The sequence below is a fragment of the Thunnus thynnus genome, chromosome 7, assembly GCF_963924715.1.
Source record: "Thunnus thynnus chromosome 7, fThuThy2.1, whole genome shotgun sequence".
Taxonomy (NCBI): Eukaryota; Metazoa; Chordata; class Actinopteri; order Scombriformes; family Scombridae; genus Thunnus; species Thunnus thynnus.
This window is the reverse complement of record NC_089523.1, coordinates 4,915,533-4,939,482: the sequence shown is the minus strand read 5'-3', so window position 1 is coordinate 4,939,482 and position 23,950 is coordinate 4,915,533. Positions and strand designations below refer to the sequence as shown.

The following is a 23,950-nucleotide window of genomic DNA, read 5'->3' as shown; positions in this document are numbered from 1 at the left end:
GGTGACATTCATCAGCTTGAAATGAGTTATTTATGACAAGTTTATTAAATTAAGAGAAATTGAGCAAACCAACCTGAAAAAAAGAAAGAGAGGTTAAGGATAAGAATATGAAAAAGTTCTTCCATGAGGCCCAATGTCTTATTACCAAATAGTCTGATAACAATACTTACACTAGACAGTAAGTCTAATATATGGTTCCATGGGGTCTACTTTTTTTTTTGACAGTCCTTTTCTTTTAGCCCACAAGAGTGTCAAATCACCACCTATGCAGTGTGTGAATGCATGATAATAAACAGCATGCATACTACCATGTCCAATAATGATACAAGGCCAAGTGTAGATTTCATACTGCGCTCATATCTGATAAGAGGATTGTAAACTAGATAATTCAGCACTTTAACCAGGACTACATTCAGCTTAACTGGTTGGTTGAGTTTTTTATTACAATGAGATCTAAGTAAATGTTTGGGAATGTTTAGAGTTACCGCAATATCGAGGATCTTCATCCGAGTCATCCTGGCAGTCGTCATCGCCGTCACACATCCAGCGCTGCGGTATGCAGTGACCTGTGTGGCACTGGAAACTACTGGCCTCACATGTATGGTGGCCCACTAGGAACAAACAGAGAGTTGGAGAGGCTGACACTAGGGAGAGTGCTAATCTAAAATGATTCTAACTGCATCACACACTTCATGCTGATAAAGACTGGGCAAATATAATATAAATCTTTACCATTGATAATCATGTTCAAGATTGTGGAGCTGCATTACAGTACGTACATAAATCATGATATAATTGTGTCATTTCTGTGCTGACATATAATGCAGCGGTTACCTCTTAAATCTTATGAGATTACAGTATAATTTCAGTGGGACATACAGTATCTTGTATCTGTACTCCACAGTGTTTTACATAGTGTATCACACAGTCAGTAACACAGTTGTTACCTGTGCAGTTGGCCTCATCCGACCAGTCTCTGCAGTCATTGTCTCCATCACAGCGCCACGCCTCACGGATACAGACACCTCTTGCACATGTAAACTCTCCGGGACCACACTGGTGAGACTCTTGAGAAACACATCAACAATACAGTTAGTGTTTGCAAAAAACAAAGTAAAGTATAAAAGTATAAAGAGTTGTTAGAGCCACAGACATTTTAATACTGATTTCTTTTAACATTATACATTAGTTTCAGATTGTGTTTTAGATTCCAATAAATGTCACACACGAAATCTACACAGTACCAAACTAACACATCCCTTTGTTGTGTATATTTTTAATGTTAGCAACGTGGCTCTAGGGATGGCAATGTCTGGACATCTCTCCACTGCTTGGTCAAGACTGAAATATCTCCACAACTATCAGATGGATGGCCATGAAATTTACAACAGATATTCAAGGTCCCCAGAGGACACATTGTAAACACATTGGTGAATCTCTCGCTTTTCCTCTCTGTGAGCATGTTAGCATGCTGATGTGAGCATTTAGCTCAAGTACAGCCACACACAGCCACAGCTGTAGACTCTTAGTCTCTTGTTAAAATATATTGTGACAACCAAATATTACTGTGGTAAGCTAGAAATGACCTGTGCTGACTCACAGGGACCTCCACTTTCTGCTATTGAATTTCTGCTATTTACAGTGTCCCTGGCTATTATCCACAGTGCTCAGGGCGACGGCCTAAAATGATGCAGTTCCTTAGATCTTTGGAGCATTATCTGACAGGAAGTTAAAAAGACTGTGTACATGTGCTTTCTGCAGTTGAGTTTCTGAGAAAATTGTACCTATGTTTAGCTGACATGATGGTCATTTACACTTTTATTTCCTCTCACTAAGATTATTATAATTTTGGGGTTTTTGAGTACCTCCCAGCGCTCCTGAAGCGCAGTGAGAAAGCTGCCAAGGGATTGTCCATGGTGTCAAATGTACAGATCATAACACATTAATTAAGCCTCATATTACTGACCATCACTTTTTTATCTTTCACAGCTTTTCTTAAACCGACTTTTAGTTTAACTTCTTTAGTTTTTTATTTTGTTTTTAGTTTTGGATGGAATTGTCTTAATTAAATGCATCTTGCCCTTCACTTTCATTGCTTATTCTTATCTGTACAACTTCATGTGAACAAAGTGTACATTTGTCAGCATTAAAGGAAAATTCTGCTTTACTTCAATCTGACACATTTCCCATAAACATGGCTGTTGTGACTCTGTGAGTCGTGCTAACTTGGCGATCACCAGCTTCGTTATAGAGACAAGTTATAGTTATAGAAGCAAGTTACCCTGGATATGGGTTCCTATGCAGTTAGCCATAATGGCTATCCTCGGTGGCTAGTTTCTGTGTTAATACTTTCAGTCTGAAATGTCAAATCTTTGAAATGATTCATGTAAAAATCACGCTTATTTGCAAAGCTGTAAGGAGGCTCAGTAGCCTTCCCCCACACACAAAATATTGCATGAGTCCTTGTCTCTGTGAATCTTTATGATGAATCTGATGGGTGCAGCATTAACATGACGTCTGACTCTCATTAGTCACATGGCCATATTTATGGGAAATACATCAGGTTGAAATTAATCAGAATTATTATGCAATATTCTCTCCAAACATTCGCTGGGGTTTAGAAGATAAACGGCGGCACATCTTACCACAGTGCTCCTCATCACTGTTGTCTCCACAGTCGTCTTCGTGGTCACATTTGAAGGCCAGGGGGATGCAGGAACCTGAAGCCACGCAGCGAAACTGGTTGGATGGGTCACAGGTCGTAGTGGCTGAGGACACCAACAAGCACAAATAAGAGTGTGCAGTTTTTGTTTTTTTTAATGTATAGCAACAGCTTCTTGATGCATCTACATTGTGAGAGGAGTGATACGGATGAAAACTCACGACACTCCTGTTCATCACTCATGTCTCCACAGTCGTTGTCGCTGTCACACTTCCAGATGCTGCTGATGCAGCGGCCGTTGGAGCAGCGGTACTGGTTAGGCAAACAGCTGTGCTCTGATTGGAGGAAAAGAAAGATCACATGAACCACTAATGAATCAGGTAGTCCCCCCTCTGAGATAAAGATCATATATCTTACAGCACTAGATCATCATTATTCTACAGTGTGTACTTTCGCCTCACCAGTCTTGACACAAGTGTTGTTTTGGAGCTGGTATCCGGTGGGACACTGGCACTGCAGCTCTCCGTTGGGCATGGTTATAGTCGGGGTGCCGTCTGGGCAAACGCAGGTGTGCCGGTGTCCAGGCTGAGGCAGACACAGCAGGCTGCATGGCTGGTCGGCACAGGCGTTATGGCCTGGTGGAAGACAGTTCAAGACATCAGTTTGATCATAGTTAAGTGTTCATTTACAGTTTTGATACTCCAAACAGTTCTATTTGCAGGTATTCTGTTACCTGCAATCTCTGTTCCTCACCTCTGTTCTTCCCTTTATAGAAGATCTTAAGGTCCATGACTCCAGACAGCCTGCCAACAATCAGCTCATTGTTCTGGGAGCCAGCTTTTGGAGCTTTAAAGATCCCCATTCTGGACCAGTCGTCCCAGTACAGGTCGTTCTTAAAGCAGCGTACAACAAAAGCTTGTGAAAACAGATTCTTAGGAAGGAATTGCACATTCAACATATTTCAAAATGTAATCCACCTTTTTCCATATAGAAGACCGGAGGAAAATGTGAAGACAGGTAAATATATGGTCTCACCTTGAAGACAGCAATGGCGTACGGGTGGGGCAGCCCCTCCATGAGAACGCTCCGCTGGCCCCCGGTGAAGTCGGCCCTCTCAATGCGGTCGCTGTAGGCTTCGGTCCAGTACAGCCAGTGGTCATCAGCTGTGATCCCATTGGGCCAGCGGACGCCCTCCGACACAATGCAGGACACGTTGGTTCCATCCATGTAGCTCCGGTAAACACCGGCTGCTCGGTCTCCCCAGTCAGTCCAGAACATCAGACTGCGGGACATTTGTGAAGGGATAAAGGATGAATTTAACTGGAATTTTTTCACTAAATTCACACTTTATCTAAAATCACTGTACTGTTTTATTATTGGTATGGGACCAAAATCACAATTTGATGAGCTAAACATCCTGTTTTAGGTACATTTGAACAAAAAACAACAAATAGGACTAAGAACAAAATATTTTTGAATTAAAATTTTTTTATAGATGGGTGGAAATCTGTTAAGATATACTGGATGAATGTATGATATTGTACATCAATCGTGGATTTTTTCAGTTCACAAATTAGGTTAGGAGACACTGATGCCTCCATGCAGAGGACGTGGCTGTAAAATGGCCTAGAGGACAGGATAACAGACAGGAGAGAAAGCGGAAGCGAGTGCATTAAGGCAGAAATAGACTTATATTCTTACCCAGACAAAAGGGAGTAGGGGAAAAACAAATTTAACTAAGGAAAAAATGAATATAACATTGTGGTAATGTTGATTAGCTGACCTCATCTTAAATAAAAGCGGAAAAGGAACCAAATCTTTTGTGGTGCATTTGGGTGTGGACTTTGGGAGTTTCTCAGAATTCAGGTCATTGTGGACAGATTGTCTGGTCATCACTTCCTCATATGGGTGTTTGAGAGTTAACGTTACAATTACTGGAGGTTTAGGTTTAAAGCCTCAATCCATCATTTTCTGACCAAATCAATGTGAATGATACATCCGCACAAGTGAACTTTTATTTCTTGTTTGGCTTTTAGTTTTTTAAAAAAAATTGCATTTTGTATTTTTTAAATTCATTGTAATTACATGATCTCAAAAAGTACTGATGTATTCAAACCTTTAATAGCCTCAGAAAGCATGAACTTAATTTTAGTGTTTTTTTTAAATATTGTTTTGCTTAATAAAAGACCAGTCAACCAATTTTGGAGTGATAGCAGGTTTCAATCCTGTGTTTTATTTTTTGGTGATGCAATGATGATGATGACACAGGAATAGACTTACAAATATGTGTGTGTGTGTGTGAGTGTGTGTTTGTGTGTGTGTGTGTGTGTGTGCAGGAGTTACCTCTCTTCAGGCAGTAGAACAAGAGCTCGAGGATGTTCCAGGATAGAGGAGTTGAGCAGGGTGTGACGCAGGTCCCCGTCGGGGTTAGAAACCTTCAAACACAACAGTGAAATGTTTCATAGGACATCATAGGCATTATTCATCAAGTTCAATTTAAGACCTTTTAGAACCTTTTTAATCGCGTAAAAAGTGAACAAATTAAAAAAAAAAATCAAGACATGAATAAAAATGTGACGACTAGATTTCTGTGAAAAACTGCAGATTAAGAATCTTAAAGTTTTAGAACAAACAGTAATGTATTTTAAGAAACAGATGTCTCCAACACACAAACACATTACAAAACATGGGTATGTTAGTATTTGCAATACTGTAGTTTTTACATTTAGCAATAGATGTGTCCACAGCAGTAAACACATCTGGATTGGTAGTACTCTGAGTCTTACACACTCCATGTTCAGTTATCAGTACACAGTGAAGTCTGCCAAACATTGGGTGAGCATTCCTATGGAAGCCCAGTATTCATGTGAAATTATATTTCGATCAATCATGAGGCCCCGCAGTGGGTGTCAGGCTGTGCTGTCTATACTCTGAGAGGTGACACCATTCTGTAACCCTCACCTAACATACCTTTATCTGCCTTTGGATCCTATCCTCACCCAAGCAAAGAGCAGATTCTTGGCAACTTGACCTGGTCTTACCTCTATATTGTATCTGTGTATGCTATCCTACATAGGCTGGCCTGACTGGCTTCACAGGCAACTTCAACTGAATGCCATGGCCCACTCAGTAGTCCCACCACCATCACTGTAAGTCTGGTTCCACTAAACTTATAAATAAACCAAACAATCTTCTTCAGCTACACAGCATACACCTCTGTCTGTAATATCACCAGCTAACACCATCAGCTTCCAACATGCTAGCTTCCGACAGCTAACGAGCATGCTTCACACACACTACTGAGTGATGTACAAGTTCTCTTCTATACCTCAATCTTTTGCGCTCCAGCGTCAACCCAGTAGAGCAGTCTACTGATGGGGTCAAAGGTCAGAGCCTCCACGTTCTGCAGGTCTTTCCTCACAACGACCTCCTGCCCTGTGCTGCCGTTCAGACACAGACGCTGCAGGAGAGAGAGAGAGAGAGAGAAAATAAACATTTTTTGAAAAATGAGACTTCTGTGGTGCGTAACGCTGAGCTGTTATGTTTATTTCACAATTGAGCAAAAACTTTAGCAACAATGTGTCCGATAAACAAGCTCCTCTTGAGTCGTGCACTCACATTAACAAGCCCTGCTTCATTTGTGTTCAGACACTGTAAACAATCTCTCGAAGCACCCGACTGTTTATTTGGCTGTGTCCGAGAGGAATTACTCACTAACCTGTATGGTGTCCAGTGAGATGTCAGCCCAGTAGAGACAGTTCCTGTCATAGTCAAAGTCCAGAGCCACAGCCTGCCTGAGGCCAGCCAGAGGCAGGGCCTGGTCGGTGCCTGTGGCCAGGTCGTAGCGGTGGATGGAGCTTCTCACCGCGTACAAGATGAACTCGTTACTCTCTGCAAGAACACACAAGACAGAAGAAGGAAAGAAAGTCAGGGGATCACAAGTCAGCAGGCTTCATGTTCAGCAGGTCATGAATGTCTGTATAACATTTAAATCCATACGACAGTTGTCCAGATATTTCAGTCTGGACCAAAGTGATGGTGTTGCTAAAAAGAATCTGTTTTATAATTTTGTGATGCTTTTCATGTTATAGAACCTTTATGAAGTATATCTTTGTCTTGAGGTAGAAGTAATGTATAAGCCATTTTGGGGCTTTTTCCTCCTGCACAATACTTTTCATGTGACTCTTATCATTTGTTTGAATTTAAAATGTACAAATGAACAAAATTCAAACTAAATCCATTCCAATTTCAGCTTGATTCTCCACTACAGTGTTTTTGGTGCATTCTATGACTCTGTTATTATATGACAGTATGATGAAATCCATTTCTTCAGGAAGTAATTTGAGGCATGTTTTTGGATGTTTAGGGTGTGTGGCTGAGCAGCCATCAGGTATTCCAGTCTCTAAACAACTAAAAAACACATCAACACTAAATCTCACTCAGATGCATATGATGTATACCCCCAAATGCTTGATTTTAGCAAAAAGGACTATCCTTTTTAGTAGACTCCACTGCACAACTACACATTCAGTCTACATAAGTACACAGGCTAAGCAGTAAAAGCTAATATTAATATCTCAATATAACAGAATATTAAAAACAATTTCTGAGACATACTGTAACATGCAGTGTTAAAAGTGGAAATCAAATGTATTCTTTAATGATTTAATGAAGTGTAGGTTTACCTCCAACAGGACAGGGCAGGATCTCTCCATCCAGTCTGGACTCCACATCTCCTCCACTACAGCTGTCTCCTGGTACCTTCCTGTAGCTGCAGCAGGAAGGAAAAAAATCATGAGTTTTCCTCCGTTGGACACTTGGTGGTGCTCTCACCAAACTGGTATAATGACAGCAACATCAATTCTTACAGTAGCTTCTCAACCAAACAGAAGTCAGGCTGGTTTGCACTCTGAGGAATTCTCAAGTAATGAACACTGATTAAAATAATAAAAGCTGATGACTGTAGGTCATAATTATTATGTTATAAGCACCTGGTTCAGAGGGTTCAGCTCATGTATTTGAGCTCTTTTAAAATTACATTTATTTAGATTTAGATTAGATTTATTAAGTTTAATAATTACCTTTGTTATCTTGCTATGGTTGATGTACTAATTCTACAGATTAGTTAAGAACAAAAATAAATAAAAATATAGAAACTAAAATTTCCACACAACTGGTCCATGGGACTAGATTTGATAGAGTTATGGGGCCCACTGTATAGCAGTTTAGAGGTCTATAACATGAAAATATTTGACAAAGCCTGACTGACATAAGTTCAACCAAGAAAAAAAGCAAACCATAAGCTTACCATAGGAAAAATGCATGTAAATCTGAATACATTAGTGCTGCAGATGCTGACATTATGCTAATAAACCACACAAAAAAATCCCAGGCTGCATTTCTGCACTGTAAAGTCAGATAATAGCAGTTTACCCTTTGCTGCGGCGGTAGGTGGTGCCGACAGGACATGGTACTGGAGGAGCATAGAGGTCACCTAAGAACTCAGGGTCAGGCACACACACCTGCAGAGCTAAGTCTTCACTCAGCTTGAAGCCGTAGTCACTGCGAGAAGGAAGACAGGTTGGGAGAAGAAAAAAAAAAGCCAGTTAGCTTCTGCCCTCTTCTGATTAATGGCAGCACCTGATCTGCATTTTAAAACAGACTCATTATGAGTTGTGATGGGAGCTCCAGGAGCAGTAAAAATGTGCAGAGTGGGCTTAGACCAATGTGTTGGTTTGCCAGAAATGAAATTTAATTAAGAGTCAGGTATCAGCCAGTCAGTATCATCTACTGCAGATATGACAGCTACCTACACTAAAGATAATGAATATAGATTGAAATTTTTAACTTTTATGACAGTGTGGGAGTATCTGCTTTGTCTTGAAGAGCTATTAACCCATTTAACAGTTGAACTTACACTACAGACTGAAATATCTTAACAACTACTAGATGGATTGCCATGGATTTTTGTGCACATTTTGTGTACATTTGTGGCTGCCAGAGGATAAATACTCCAGACTGGTGCTGCCCTAACTTCTCCTGTAGCTCTACTATGTTGACATTTATAGTTCGGAGTTAAATGCCTCGACAACTATTGAATGGATTATCATGAAATTAGGCACACGCTAAGTTAACATTTGGTTTATGAACAAATACCTGCAAAACTAATCACATTCCTTTCAGCCTCTGCTATACTTTGTGTTCAGTGCTAATTAGCAAATGTTAGCATGCTAACACTTTAAATTAAGATGGTTAACCTAATACCTTCTTAGCATCAACATATTAGCTTTCTCACATGAGCATGCTGAAATTAGCATTTAGCTCAGAGCACCACTGTGTCCAAGTATACCTTGACAAAGCTGCTAGCATGGCTGTAGACTAGTCTTGTTGGGTCACAATTAGTTTTGTGTTAAAAAATACATATTTTCCAATCAAATTAATTTGTTACAGGTGGACTCCAAAGCAGTTCAGGAGACATCTCATGTATAATAAAATGAAATAGGACACACCTGAGCTTCATCTACAGTGTCACAGCAAAAGAACATCAAATACTGAATATATTCATAACATAAGTGAGGTATTTCTGAATTTAGATATAAACATTTTTGCTATTATGGTGATGTAAATTGAATGTTTTGTGCATGTGTGGGTCCCTCACCATTCATAGTCCTGGCGTGTGCAGGAGCAGTTAGAGATGGTGACGGGCCGGTCAAAGTCCTCTCCGTTGAAACATGTTGCATGAGGAGTTCGTCTCTTAAATGTTATCTCTCTGCCCAACAGACATTCATTTCCATGTTCATCTGACGGAGACCAGCGCTTGTAGTCAGCCTCAGAACAGGGCACACCTGAAGGAGAAAAAAGAAAAGAAACATCACAGATATTTGACAGTGACGTGGAACTAAAAGCTACTTGCTAATGTTCCTGGTGGTCTATTTGTCAATTTTCCCTCCAATTATTTCTCCTCTAAGCTTTTAGCTGAATTTAAAGTGATGAAACACTCCATCTGGCAGCTTTAATAAACAGGTTCACAACTTTTGAAAACACCGGAGAATACATTCTCTCCTCTTCTAGCCTCATTATTAAATATTCAGCCATAATTTGTACACAGCAAATTCTCCATTACACTCCCATCATACTGACAACCATGAGTGCCAAATGTGAGGTAATTATATTTATTGTGACTCATTTAATTAATGTAGCTAGCTTGTTTGTGTGCTTCTACATCTCAATGAGTTTCTACCTTTTACTCAAGTATGTTCTTACTTAGCATGACACTTAGCCTCTGCAGTACAAATCTGACACTTAGCCTACTTAAGAACCTTATAACAAACAGGCTATTTTGATTTTACAACTTTAATCTTTGGTAAAGCAGTCTCCTTGTATTTTTTTTAAATTATTTTTTAGCTTCATTTACTTTTTTTACATGACCACACATTTCTGTATAATTACTGGTGGATGCTACAACCCTACATGCTAAGCTAATGATATGCTCTAAAAAAAGACATTAATTCCTGAGTTTATGTGATTCAGTGATTCAGTAAACTGTTGTTCATTTAGTGGTAGTGTCTTCTCAAAGTTAGGTGTAGCTAACTAATAATAGTCATCTCAGTTAACCCCAACAAACTGCTGCTTTTAGGTTTTGTTAACTACTGTTGCTAAAAGGCCAACAAGCTTTTTAGCAACAGTAGCTAATGTCTAATGTGACTTAATTTAGTTAATAGGTTGAGTAAAATCTTACAAATGTTTTACCATGAAATGCAAATTAGCCACATACTATTATTACTAATTATGCAAGTTATATAAGTTAACTATATAACACTATATTAATGTAGCAATGATAAATAATCAGCTCAAAATATAGAAACTCCACATGGATGAGACCTTCTGTTGAGAAATGCAGCTGAGCTATGAACATATAAATAACTATTGTGAGCTGTTGTTGCTAAGCGCTGAGGATCTCTAACTTGGTCCATCAGTTAAAAGGTCTCTACTCCTCTTGTACCCTCTGAACCTCCTTCTCGCTTAACAACCTACCCAGAACATCGGAGGTGTTGACCTGCAGGATGAGCCAGCTGTGTCTCTGGTCGGCATACGAGCCAAAGATGGTGAAGATGGTACTCTTCTCCCCGGGCTCTGTCAGCAGCTGGTAAACGTACACCTCCCTGTCTGAGAACTGAAAGTCGGTCCACGTCTCACCTTCGTTGGTGCTGAACCTGATAAGGACATGAACAACTTTTTAGCCATCCAACTTGGATTTGTCTATCTGTTCCCTTTCGTTAAGTCAGTTACTAGAATGTCCTTTCGTCTAGCCAGTAATTCTGTGATTGGGCAACAGCAAGAGGAAAGATAAGGACATCTGAAAAAACACTACAGTGTAGGAGTTATATGGGATCAAGCCTCGAGTGAAAACCAGATTACTGAGTCACCAGGATAAGAGTTGAATTCTTTACTTTCTTTATAATACGGTACATGTATATGAGTAGTTTGCATTGTTGCGGTTGGCACAGAGGTGTCTACTGAGGGAAGGTTTATTTGCTTTTTCCCCAACAAAACAAGCTGCTTCACATTCACACAATCTGCTCCTGCTGACTAATGGCCACATCCACTGGGGCAGGTAGCATTTATGTGCTCCACTCTGCAGATTTCCTCATGTTGTTTGGTGATTTCAAATGGAAACCTTCCAGTCAAAAGCCTCTCTGGGTTTTATGTCTGAGGCTATTTTGTTAAGGTGGAACCAACTGAATGACAGATTTAGCTTCTAAGCTTAAATCAAGATTTATTTCCTGTCCTGGAGGAGCATTCAATCAGGTCACTTGGACTTACTTGAGATGCGTGGTGGCGCCTCCTTGTGCGATAGCCATCAGGATACCACCGTGGTCACCCCATGTGTAGAAATGAGGGCCTGCCAATGCCTGGAGTACAGGAAGCATCGTCAGTGAACTATCAGAACAAACTGTGCAAAAGATGATTCAGCTCTTTGGTGAATGCAAGCTTCAATTTAATTGGAGGAAGTCTAAAAACATCTTAATGACCTCATGAAATGGTACCTTTATTTTTTATGTGATACAGTTCCTGTTGAAACAGGATGCTGCAGTGAGTAAACCAATGGAATATCAATTAAGGAAGGAGAGCGTGTTGATTAGATAGGAGTAGAGATGTACCGATCATAAATGGACGGTTTTCAGCTGATGACCGTTGACCGGCCTCTGCCAGTCTCATATATCTGTTTTTTTGCCAGTCAAATTTATACACGTGCCACACAATGGTTCACATCGCACACACAGCAGCACAGTCTCTAAGTAACAGTCGTTGGACCAGAGGACAGAGCCGCTGCCACCACCTCAGCTGCTGTCATCAGTAATAAACATCTTGTCGCTGCTGTATTTATGCCTTTAGATGACATTATTTTGAGTGTGGATGGAGCAGCTACAATGTTAGTATAGCTCTGATCGACCTGAACTCCATTCAGAAAATAAGCATTTTAACAGTTGTTTGCTTGTTGTTGTGTGATCAGATCAGACAAAAGATGAATTCAAGCTTTTTACAAATCGACATCTTGATGTAGTTATTTTGGCATCCTTTTGATCCATTTATTGCAATTAAATCACAGCAAAATCCAAGTTTATTTACACTCAAACCAGCCTTTTTGAACAGGGCTGTTCAGACAGGATGAGAAGGCTGCTGTGGTGCTTGATCCATGTGGTATTTTGACCATAGCATGTCAAGTACATTTTATTAAGACCCCAGGGAACTGTGTTAGCTTGTGGAAAAGGGGCATAATATGGCCTCTTTAAAATAATCTAAAGCTGCATTAATCAACATTTTAGTTAGCAACTAGCTGGTGAACACAGTGGAGCATTTAGCAGCTAAAGAGACAGATATGATCCTCAGGAGTTGATGGACTTACATTCATGCAAATAGGCAACTGTTGTCTAACATTTCCACCAAAACAACTTTATAAAGGTGATATGTCAGATGTTGAGTCCAGCTTGTTCTGCTGCCCTCAAGAGCCCAAAAATCAATCAATGCAGCTTTAAAAACCACCACCTTTGTAAAGGTTTAGTAGCACAATCTTTGAGGCACATTCATTGCCCTGCAACAACTGTTTCAATGTAACATGGTCTGTGTTTCAAATAATAATTACAAGTCAATAAACCATAGAAACTACAGACTGAACTGATGATCATATTTAGTTATTTCTGGGCCTGTTTTTACAACTACAGAGAAGGTCACATAGTGCAGATAAGTCCATCATGCTTGGCTACATTTACAGGCACTGGAATGAAATTCACTGTGGCATGTTTAAATTGATAGAAAAGCTGCTTGGGACTCGGTTTTACAAGCTGTGTTTTTCTTGTCATCTGTGTCAGATTTTGCACTGACCTCTCTCCACCGGGCTCCAGCACTGCTGGATACATACACATTGGGTTTGTTGGCCAGGTTCCTGCCTACAGATCCTGCAATCAGAGGACAAAAAGGCATTTTACACACACGCACACATGCACACATACATTACAGGGGTTTTCCCTGAATAGACTTCTCTTGCTTTCACATATGGAAAATCTGTAACTCGAGAACTCAAACCATAGCATTCTGTATCTTTTCATGCATGTGGCCTTTGTCCGCACTCAGTAAGTTGTTATTTAATACGGCAGATCACCAGGAATGATCTGCTCACAGAAATCACAAAGAAACATGCTGAAATCAAACACACTGAAAACAAAAGTGGACTTTGCCATACACATTTTTCACTTGTTTTTCCATAACACTAAAGAGTTAAGAGTTAAGGTCCACTGTCTGTTTTTGATCTTAGCCGTTCTGGTGAAGTAAAATTTAAAAATTGGCCAGAGTGGTGTCTGAGTAAAGGTCTTTGGTAACCATCACCAAAGGAGTTTTAATATGATGTGAGCATTAAAGTGTTTAAAGCATTAAAGTGGCAGTATTACATAGTTTTATCTCTTCATGTGTCTGAGGACGTCAACATGTGAAGCCTATTGTGAGATTTTATGTCATCACCAACAATTTATTCTGCAGGGAACGTTAATGTCTGTACCAAATTTTGGGCCAATCCATCTGGTAGATGTTGCGATATTTCAAAAATTTGAACCGCTAGTGGTGGTGGAGGGAAAGACGGGAGATTCACTAGCATCTTTTGGATTCTTTTAATCTAGTGTTAGCGGGAAAAAATGTAACTTACTTAACTTTTGTCTAATACTTTGGTTTATGTTTAGTTCTTATTAGCAAATGTTAGCATGCTAACATGCTAAACATTATGCCTGTTAAACACCAGCATGTTAGCTTTGACGCTTTGAGTATGTTAGCATAATGACGTTAGCAGTCTCAGTCTTGTTTCTTTTGCTCATATTTTGTTATCTGCACATTTAAAAACTTGAATGAAAAGCAACATACGGGTAAAGATATTCACACTACAAAGTTAAGAGGAATGAGATGTTAAAATAACTATTGTGTGAGTGTAGAATAGAGATTTTGAAGATGGTGAGTGTGAGCGTTGAGGTAGAGTTGATTTTGCCACATAGATGAAGGTGAGGCAGAAAGGAGATGCTTTTTATCTTGTTTGTTTGTTTGTTTTATATCATCTGTAGGGATTCAGAGTTACAGAGAAGGTAAGGCTGTGAATGTCAAGCTAGAAAAAAGACTTCCTCCTCCTGCAGACAAACTCTCTCCTCACACACAAACATACACACACACCCCTCTTTCTGTCAAGAACAATGGAATTTATGGACTGGATGATTAATACCAGTAGAGTCTGCCTTTGACACTTGAGAGCAGACAGACACCTGCTTACATCTGCAGAAATCAATCATGTTTATCAAATCACATTTCAGGGTGAATGACTTCAAGAAGAGCAGATTAATATGAGATGCTCGCCGTGTCTGTCGAGGGCTGTAACAATTCCTCTGAAATGAATTACACCTCGTCTCCGTGTAAAACGGACTAATGACTTTCATTAAATATCATCACACAAGGAGCCAGAGACTCCAGACAATAAACAAATGTTCCCCTCTGCGACTGTGCAGATATGAAACTGGCACGCATCAATATACTGTCTTTGTGTACGTGTATGTGTAGTGGAGTTCTATCAGTATCAGTGTTTAAAGACACACTGATATTTTTGGAGTGCAACCACTGACAGTGAATATGTTCTGCCAAAACTGAATATCTTTTAAACTTGTGCAATCTCATGCCAAAGCATGTTAGTGTTTTTGAGAGATTTTATGGACAGGTGGAGGAGTGTTTTCTTTGACAGCCAGAATGACTATGATGGCAACAATAATAATATACATAGAAGAGGAACAGGACAATGATGTATCGCTAACAAATTCCTTTGTCTACTATGCAGAATTTCACTCAAGTGTCTCATCCAAATCTAATTGGGGGGAAACTCAACCAGCGTAATGATGATCAGTCCTACAGTAGTGCTGACACATTATAAACTTGTAGATTTAATGTTTTATTGGGCATCTGCAAACTCAGGCAGAATGTGATTAGCATCTCTGAGTATGGTTTGACATGACAGTTTAAAATACTTGTGCTACAGACATTTCCCCAAAAAGGTATCAAGGTGAAATATCGAGTATTTGTGCAATTGTGGATATAATTACAACAAATTATCAATCATTTCAAGGCTTGACATCGTTGACATTGAATTTTGATAAATGGTTAGTATTGGCTCTGTGTTTTGGTTTAAAAATGTGTAGCCGTGTAAAGTCATAAAGTTGAACTGCGCTGTTTTTAAGTTTTGACTAGTATTTCTGTGTTTTGACTGATGTCTCTGTTTTGTCTGACGTTTCTGTGTTTTGTCTTGATGTTTCTTTGTTGTGTGCTGTTTTTAAGTTTTGACTGATGATTCCTTGTTTTCTACCGATGTCTCTATGTTTTGTCTGATGTTTCTACTGTATGTTGTGTCCTGAAGTTTCTTTGTTTTGTCTGATGTTCCTATTTTGACTGATGTTTCTATATTTTGTCTGATATTTCTATGTTTTGTCTGATGTTTCTGTGTTGTCTTATGTTTCTTTGTTTTGTGCTGTTTTTAAGTTTTGACTGATGTTTCTTTGTTTTGTCTTATGTTTGTTTTGTCTGATATTTCTATGGTTTGTCTTATGTTTTCATGTTTTGTCTTATAATTTTTTGTTTTCTCTTGACTTATGTTATTATGTTTTGCCTTGATGTTTTGTTGGTTTCTACACCCTTGTCTTGAGAGAAATTTCCTTTCAACTGTATTCAACAGTTGCATGTGAATCACTTCGCTAAAGATTAGCTTGAATTGCTAAGCTAGGCTGTTTTTTTGGTAGCTATGGGGTAAACTGAGGTAATGGTTCATTGTAGAGAAGCCATCATGCCAAGAACCTACAAGAGAAAAACAAACCGAGGCTCAACAGCGAGCAGCCAATGGTGTCAAGAATGGAAAATCCATCAGATCGGTGGCAAGAGACAGAGGTACTGACAGGTCATAAAAAAAAAGGAGGTAAAGGAAGTAAAAACAGTAGTGTACAGTGGAACAGCAGAAGCAAAGAAGGTTCCACAGAGGAGGTAGAGCTTGCAGACCATATCAAGAAGCTGGCTGACCAGTTCCATGGCCTTACTCCAAAGAAATCATGTGAACTGGCATTGGCATCGGCAGAAAGAAACAACATTCCTGTCCCCGACAACTGGAAAGAGAAGGGTTTAGTTGGTAGGGTGTGCAAGAAATTACATGACTCATTAGGTCAGCTTAGATTAACTTATACCGTGCAGCTTAATGCAGCACCATGACAGAATGAATTATAGTCAAGGTTTTAGGTCCAAATGGGTTCAAGAATTTTATGGCGCATCACCATCCCTCCTGTCGTATGCCTGAAGCAACATCTTTGGGAAGGTCTTCAGCATTCAAGGTGGCTGGCACCACCTTTGCATTTAAGGAAAATGATGATCTTTCCCACTGAGTGATGAGATGAAGAAGCTACCTCAACCTCTAAAGAGTGGAGGAACTGCAAGGAGGGAGCAACAATTCATATTCCCCTGCAACCTGAATGGAATTCTGAATAGTAGTTTTTGATTGTTCAGCGGTCTTAAAAAGTCAGACGGTCAGTTTACTCCCAGATGGCTCAATTTACCCACCCACTCCGATGAACATTTTTAGGTCACTTTGTCATCGATGCATTCTTTCACTTTCATTTGATAGGAGACATCCTGAAATAAAAGTAGATGTTTTCATTCTACCTCTGTCTCATTTTCCTTGCCTAGAGGTTATGTAAAAATTGGCTCATCTTACCCAACTGTCCCCTAAAGCAATATATATGAGCCGTTTACTCAGGTTGTTCTGTATGTAAACATGCCTGTGTAGTTTGTGTATGTACATGCCTGCCTGTATTCATTAGTGTGTTTGACCTGTCGAGTGCCCGCTGGGTGATGCGGCAGTAATTAGCCCATCTGTTTGAGAGCGATAACGAAGCGAATGGCGCCGCCGATTGCCAGTCTTTCCTCCTCTCTCACTCTCTCTCTCTCCATGCCCATTATCTATTAAGAATTTAATTAGAGGGACTGACTGGGTGCAGGGGAAGCAGTCTCCTAGACAATGGAGAGCACCAACAAATCAATGTTTTCCACCAGCTGTGAAGAAGCAAAGAGGCTTCAAACTGCAGGCAGAAACTCATTCCACTTCATTCTGATGAATTCATCTTTCTGCTGAATGATGAAACAGTTTGTTTATTTTCAGAATTTTCTGTATTTCAAAACACTGAAATACCGAGCAAGATGTGTCTAGCAACTTCTCTGCAACCACGTTTCCTGTGTTTTGGGTAATACAGGAAGTAGCCATTTAGTGAAAGAGACAGAAAGGCAGCTCTAGCACCACAAAGGAAGGTGTTGGTTTGTATTGCAGGTTTCCTGCATATGACTTATCTGTGTTATGAAGTGGAAGTTGCTGAAAAAAGAGAAACTTGCCTTGCACAGGATCAGTGAGACCATTTTTCAACAGATGGCACCCAAATTCTCTTCATCTATCTTGTCTAAAGGATGCTCACAACAACTCTTGCCAAATTACTGAATCTTTTTAAGATTGTGTTTCTGTTCATCACACAGATTCTAGAGATTTCTAGTCATAATTGAGTAGTGTTTTCCCACCTGTGGCCATTATGAGTCCTGGTGCAGAGTCCTTTGATAAAATGGGCATCCTCCTCAGTTGGATGTTGAACAGCTGGCTCCAGCGCTGGGCCAGGTGGAGAGAGCAACCTTTACTGAGCTGAAGGGAGGGGAGGAGAGTCAGATGATGGTGTTCAGTTGTTAGTATTCTTCTCTCTGCTTTGCTAACAAGTTACATCGTGAAAAGTTTCCACTCTCCAACCCTAAGCTTCCTATTCTGTGTGCTTATCCACTTACAGGTACACCAGAATGTGAAGTAAAGTGGGTCTAGTACTTAGATCTACTACTAAACAGACAAAGTATGTGCTAGAAATAGAAAGTAATGTTAGAGTTATTGGTTTGCAAAAATACTGGGCTGATATTGGAATATTATTAAAAATCAAATTTTAAAACAGTCAAGGTTGTCCACCTCTATCACAATGAGGGTTACCCTTCATACTGTCAACTACAAGTCAGTTTGTAAAACTTACAATAGGACTTGCATCATCCTGTCTGTATGAATTGTCATTATTAAAAGCAAATTTTTGAAATTACTTTCAACAGGAAATATAAATGCCCTGTGATGCTAAAAAATGCTGAAAATAAAAATCTTTGGCGATCCCTAAATTTCTAAGATTTGCTTTAAACTTGTGGATATTGGATATGAGCACAGAATACTGGCTGCTTCAACCAGTCAAATCCTCCTTGAAACACCACATCTGGAACTAAGATGTAACTACTAGAATTTTTGATTTATCTCTTTTTATATTCATCAAGAATTATTTTGCAAATAAAAAGCAGCAGTTGTAGCACAGAAGTAGTATAAAATGCCCATCACGATTTCCGAGAGCTCTAAATTGCTTTTTTTGTCCAACCAAGGCCAGATTAACCTGTTAGAGGCCCTGTGGCAAAAATATGCAGTTGAGTCAGTACTGACCCCCAACCTACTGCCATCTGTGTGTATGTACCCACTCACCTCTAATTATCAGTCCAATCTGTGCTTATTTGATTAAACAAAACTTCATTAGGAATATGCATCAAGTGAACACAAAGTAAAATTTTAAAAAAAGCTCTTAAAACTCGATCTACAGGACATGACCAAGGGATTAGCAAATATTGCAGGACCTGCCAAGTGGTCAGTGGTGCCAAGTCTCTAACTAATGTTTAATTAGTCTGACTCAGTAATGAATCAAATTGCCAAATCCAATTGATGCCCAGTAAAACTCTGGCTTTTGGGGATGCTCAGGGTCTGGCATACTGGAGCAGTTGACTGCTTTGCCCTGAATGTAATCCAGTCTTGTGTCCAGTCCAGAATTCAGATATTCCATTTACAGAAACAAGAAGAAAATTCTCACATTGGAGAGGCTGCAACTGGATTTGTACACCATTCAATTTAATTTTTCCATTGATTTAAAATAATTAGTTAGATAGTTATCAAAATTGTTGCTGATTAACTTTCTCTTAATCAACTGATCAATTTCTACCAATCACTTCAGCATAGTTACTACTTCCAATCCACATACTTCTCTACAACATCTCCACATTATTAGGAAGTAGAGCTGGGTCAAAACAAGATACTCTACTACTGAGTCAGTAGTACAGTAGTAATCATATCCGCCATTATAGGAATGGATGACAACAATGAACCAATACTGATGTCGCCAAACAGAAATCTGGGATGATGAAAGGTGTGGGTTGGTCTGTGTACCTGGCAGTCTACAGTTCCTCCCAGGCTGTCGGCCGTGGGCGCCTGAAGCAGCTCCCACGTCCCTCCCTTGTCGAAAGTGATGACGGATCGCATGTTGTCTTCGCTGACCGAGCCGTTGACGAGCGTGGCGATGAAGACGCCTCGCAGCCCTTCCACGCGGTGCAGGTCTGCAAAAGGCTCATTGGCGAAGTACCTACAACACACAGAGATTCATCCCACCACAGTGAGTTTTTGTCTATGTGCGACAGTGTGAAGCAATTGATACTTTCTGTGGTAATTCCAGCCCTGCTACAGCCAAGAAAACATTTTGCTGATTCATTTCTTGTATAAATCTTTTTTTAATTGCTGTTTTCTCTGTGCAGGTTCTTATTTATTTGCCAAGACAACACAGAAGGGCAAACACGGCTGAAATATATACATCAGCATTTTAAAAGTGCATTTACAATTTTACAACAAAAACAACAGAATCTTTACTAACACTGAACAAGGCACAGGGATCCATGGCTAATTAAATTAGCAAAAGCCAATGTGTCAGACAGACAGAGAGAATCATTGGCAGGCAAACACCTGAGCCAACAGTGCAACTGCTCTTCCTGATGTGATTACAGAGAAGACTGAGCAGAAAAACAATGAATACGGAGCTCAGAGCTCTATTCTCTGATCAATAAATTGTCTCTTATTAAATAAGGAAGTATTACACATCTGTGCTTGCAAAGCCTTTGTGTCATCAGTGGTATCAAACATTTGTAATAAGAACTGGAGGTCTTCCTGTCAGTGCCTGGGGTTGCTATGGGAACTACTCAATTACTACTGTGCTATTGTGCTTAATCTGTACAAGAGGTACACACAGGGTTGCATGCTGAACTCGTTATATGCTATGCTATGGTACCATTTGCGTGATTGTGTGATGTGTTACTAATATGAAGGCAAGCGGAGGAAAGCAACTGCTTACTCAGCTACTTATACATGAAACATGAAGTTATTCCTAATCTTGGACATACACGTTTGACAAAACAGTCCCAATTTGTTCACTTTTAAGCATATCACATGCACTGGGCTTCATTGAGTTTGCTCAGTTGTTAGTGGTTTCAGTCTCCTTTGCCTCTTCTGCATTTCCCCTCTTTATGATGTATTAAATTGAATTAAAACATCAGAGCCACTCAACAGGAAGTACAAAGAACAACAGTTCCTAGTTCAGTTTTTGAATTCACAGTTCTTGGAACCTTTTGATCATTGAGGGTAGATAGAGAGGCCTCTGTTGACATGCCCGTGACTGAGCTACTGTCAAACTACTTTCTAACTGTTCAAAGTCAAGAATGAACTTTCAGGCTTAATGCTGAGCTCAACTCAGTACGAATGTTTATGTATTTAAACATGGTTTTGCTAATGAAACTGATTCTGGAATCATTCACAATCATATACTACTTTATACTTCTACCTGCAACATTTCAAAGGCAAATAATATACATGTTTGTCCACAACATTTATTTGACAGGTATACTCACCAACCTACTATCCAACTTTTGGTAATGACTAAAAGAATGAGATTGTGGATGCAAGCAGCTGTAATTAATTCCAATATGACTTTATGGCTTCTTTCCCCACCTTGCAGTCTGGGCCCTAAATAGGGTCGTTTATTATGCAAATTCACCAAGACAGGTGTTAAAATACAGAGTTATATAGAGTTTTTAGAGAGTAAGTGTAGGATCCTCCTATAAGAGCAGATCATGATCTTGCAAAGTGTTTGGCCACACCTTCAACAGTCTGCTTTTATACTGAACTTTTTTTTCTTCAACGACGTGTCTTACGTCAATCGTTCTTGTACACACAAGCATTTTAAAATAAAAGCTTCTGTTCATTTCATCCACTACGTGGCGCTTTGCACCCAACTGTTTTAAGCTAGTTCATCTATCAGTGTGTGATTAACTGTTGAGAAAATGACTAGAACTGTTTTATTTTATGAGACAAGTAATAAATAGAAGTTCACTGCTCAAAAAAGTTCATCTATATTAGAAAACGTAAAAATCGTGTTAAATAATAAACTGCTTGAATTATGTTGAACCTTGATCTTCACAAGACTGCACATTGATGCAACCTGGAATGCAGCAGTTGTATATGTAGTAAAGAAAACCAGCCTTCCTGTGATGTGCACTAAGCTTGCAAATGAGCAAAACATTTGACTGGATGATTAACTCACTCCGCTGTGATGCCATCTCTGTGGATCTGACAGTTATGGCAGTTGAACAGCAAACAAAAGAGGCTAACCCAAAGGTGACACTTAGTGCTTTTAAATAAGTACGTCCTAAAGACATGATGAGTTCAAACAATTGAGTGTTTACTCTACAGCCATGAAAACATTCAGTATGCTGTGACTAAACACTGGCTGTCCCCAACCAGCCTAACACATTTTTTTTGATAAATGTCAGATAGTGAGAGTGTGTGTGTGTGTGTGTGTGTGTTGTACCTGATGAGTGTGTTGCTGCCGGAGCCCTCGGGACTATAATACAGAACATTCTCCAGCGACAGAGAGAAGGACAGGCCCTGCGTGTCTGAGATGTACAGGTGTGTGACGTTGTTCAGGTGGTTCACACACACGAACACTTGATCCTCAGATGCGTCCGCTATGTAGTACTCCTGTTAGGCGAGGGAGAGAGAGACAGAGAGAGAAAGGGAGAGAGAGAGAGAGAGAGAGACAGAGAGAGAAAGAGAGAGAGAAAGGGGAAGTCATCTTTAGTTCACTGACCTACTGTCTGATTAGATGAGGACACGACGCACGGCTGGACAAAATGTGAAAAGACTTGATATGAGACATTTAAGCATGAACTTGTAAGCTGTGAGGAGCAGTGTACTGCAGGTGGTTCTTCCATTAAAATCAGTCGTGTCATGTATTTTTAGAAATGGGAACCATACTGTTGTTCTGCTGTTATTCTTCTGCTTATTTCGGATTATCCACTGTTTACTGAAACAGACAGGAGTGAAGCAGAACTAGGTGACATTACACCGATTTGGACCTAAAAATCAGCAAACCGCCATCTTAATGTTGCATAATATTGTACACCTGATGATTAGTTGCATTGAGGAACTATCTTCTTGATGATCAGGACATGGAGGATTGGCCCAAACACTGACTCCTAACGACTCCATACAGTCACCTCAAACTGATGACAACTCTCTGAAATCTGTGAGGAAGCTTAAAGACCTACCGACACATGAGCTGCTTCAACCGCGTTCTTCAGCGATCTGACGGAACAGATATGCTTCTATTTTAACTAACACAGCTGTCTGCACAGGCTTTACACACGTAGCTGTAGCCGAAGCATATTTCAGGTCACAGCTTTCAAGTCTGTTTTCTTCTGTCTTACACAGATCTTACAGTGTGTTGTGTGTTGAGCTCTGAGCGCTGCCAAAACACAGGTGATCTACACTTAGTACGTTCTATGAAGACACTAATAGAGCACTGAAGACCATGCTGACGTGCTACGTTTACCATATTGTCTGTGTATACACCATAAAAAAATACTGAGTTTTGTTACTGATAACAAAATAATGTTTTCTTTCATACCTTATTAAAGAAATTATGTATAAATGTGTTTTTCTTCTATAACCCTTTTCTAATGGAACACATTTTTTGACGATTTCGCCAAAAAACAGATAATTAAGCCAAAGTACTAAAATGTTAAATGCTGTCAAGCCCTACAAGAACAGTCCAGTCTCAAACTGGCAATGTTTTTCTTTAAATCAGGAACTATCTCATCAAAGAGTAAACAAGATTATGAATCTTTAAAACCAATTAATCAATTAGTCTACTGATTGGGCTTTCATAAATACTTTATGAATCATTTACTCCAGTCCATAAAAAAAAAAAAAAAAAAGCAGACTCACTGTGATTGGATGGCGGGTCATAAACTGGGCAGCTTTCATCGGCTGGCGGTTGTAGGAGACCCAGAGCTGAACAGATGATGGTTCATGGCTGCCAAACAGTTTCTGGAGAGACAGAAGACACAGAGAGAGAGAGAGACAGCACAGTTCATTCAGCTGCTCATCATTTACTGTACGTCAAACCCAAAAAACCACTCGGAGATATCCAGCCTAGTTACACGCTGTGAAGTTTTGTTTCTCACAGCTCTAATGCAGAATTGACCGAGTAGAGGTCACTGCTGTCTCATGTGGTATGTGGCAGGCCGGACAGTGCTGTCCACACAGCGGTGAGGTTGTGAAAAAAAGGAGGAGAGGCTGCTTCGGTTATCTGGGCTGTCCTGATGATGTTTCTTGTCTTAATATTCCCCTTAGAACAGAGCTCAACAGCTGAGTCAGAAAACATTAAACATCCAGATTCAAAAAGACTCCCGGTGGGGTACAGAAATCTGTGTGTGAGTGTGAGAGAAAGAGAGAGAGAGAGGGAGAGAGAGAGAGGGACAGAGAGAGAGAGAGAGACATTATGAAGCTGGCTGCTGGTAAGG

The 23,950-nt window shown here is 39.8% G+C and overlaps 1 protein-coding gene across 2 annotated transcripts in view; it reads right to left on the bottom strand.

The window, feature by feature from the left end:
- sorl1 (sortilin-related receptor, L(DLR class) A repeats containing) overlaps positions 1-23,950 on the bottom strand; it is a 95,396-nt gene that overhangs the window by 17,225 nt on the left and 54,221 nt on the right. For both annotated transcript variants that reach the window (XM_067593934.1, XM_067593936.1), the window contains exons 7-26: positions 23,373-23,474; positions 21,955-22,124; positions 19,491-19,683; positions 17,786-17,903; positions 13,046-13,119; positions 11,486-11,574; positions 10,697-10,875; positions 9,321-9,507; positions 8,096-8,224; positions 7,348-7,433; positions 6,381-6,553; positions 5,991-6,122; positions 5,006-5,097; positions 3,698-3,944; positions 3,416-3,554; positions 3,124-3,297; positions 2,884-2,997; positions 2,646-2,768; positions 948-1,067; positions 486-611 (exon numbers count right to left, since the gene is read on the bottom strand). In XM_067593934.1, coding sequence (XP_067450035.1) covers positions 486-611; positions 948-1,067; positions 2,646-2,768; positions 2,884-2,997; positions 3,124-3,297; positions 3,416-3,554; positions 3,698-3,944; positions 5,006-5,097; positions 5,991-6,122; positions 6,381-6,553; positions 7,348-7,433; positions 8,096-8,224; positions 9,321-9,507; positions 10,697-10,875; positions 11,486-11,574; positions 13,046-13,119; positions 17,786-17,903; positions 19,491-19,683; positions 21,955-22,124; positions 23,373-23,474 — 2,767 coding nt within the window. The remainder of the gene's footprint in view (positions 1-485; positions 612-947; positions 1,068-2,645; positions 2,769-2,883; positions 2,998-3,123; positions 3,298-3,415; positions 3,555-3,697; positions 3,945-5,005; positions 5,098-5,990; positions 6,123-6,380; positions 6,554-7,347; positions 7,434-8,095; positions 8,225-9,320; positions 9,508-10,696; positions 10,876-11,485; positions 11,575-13,045; positions 13,120-17,785; positions 17,904-19,490; positions 19,684-21,954; positions 22,125-23,372; positions 23,475-23,950) is intronic.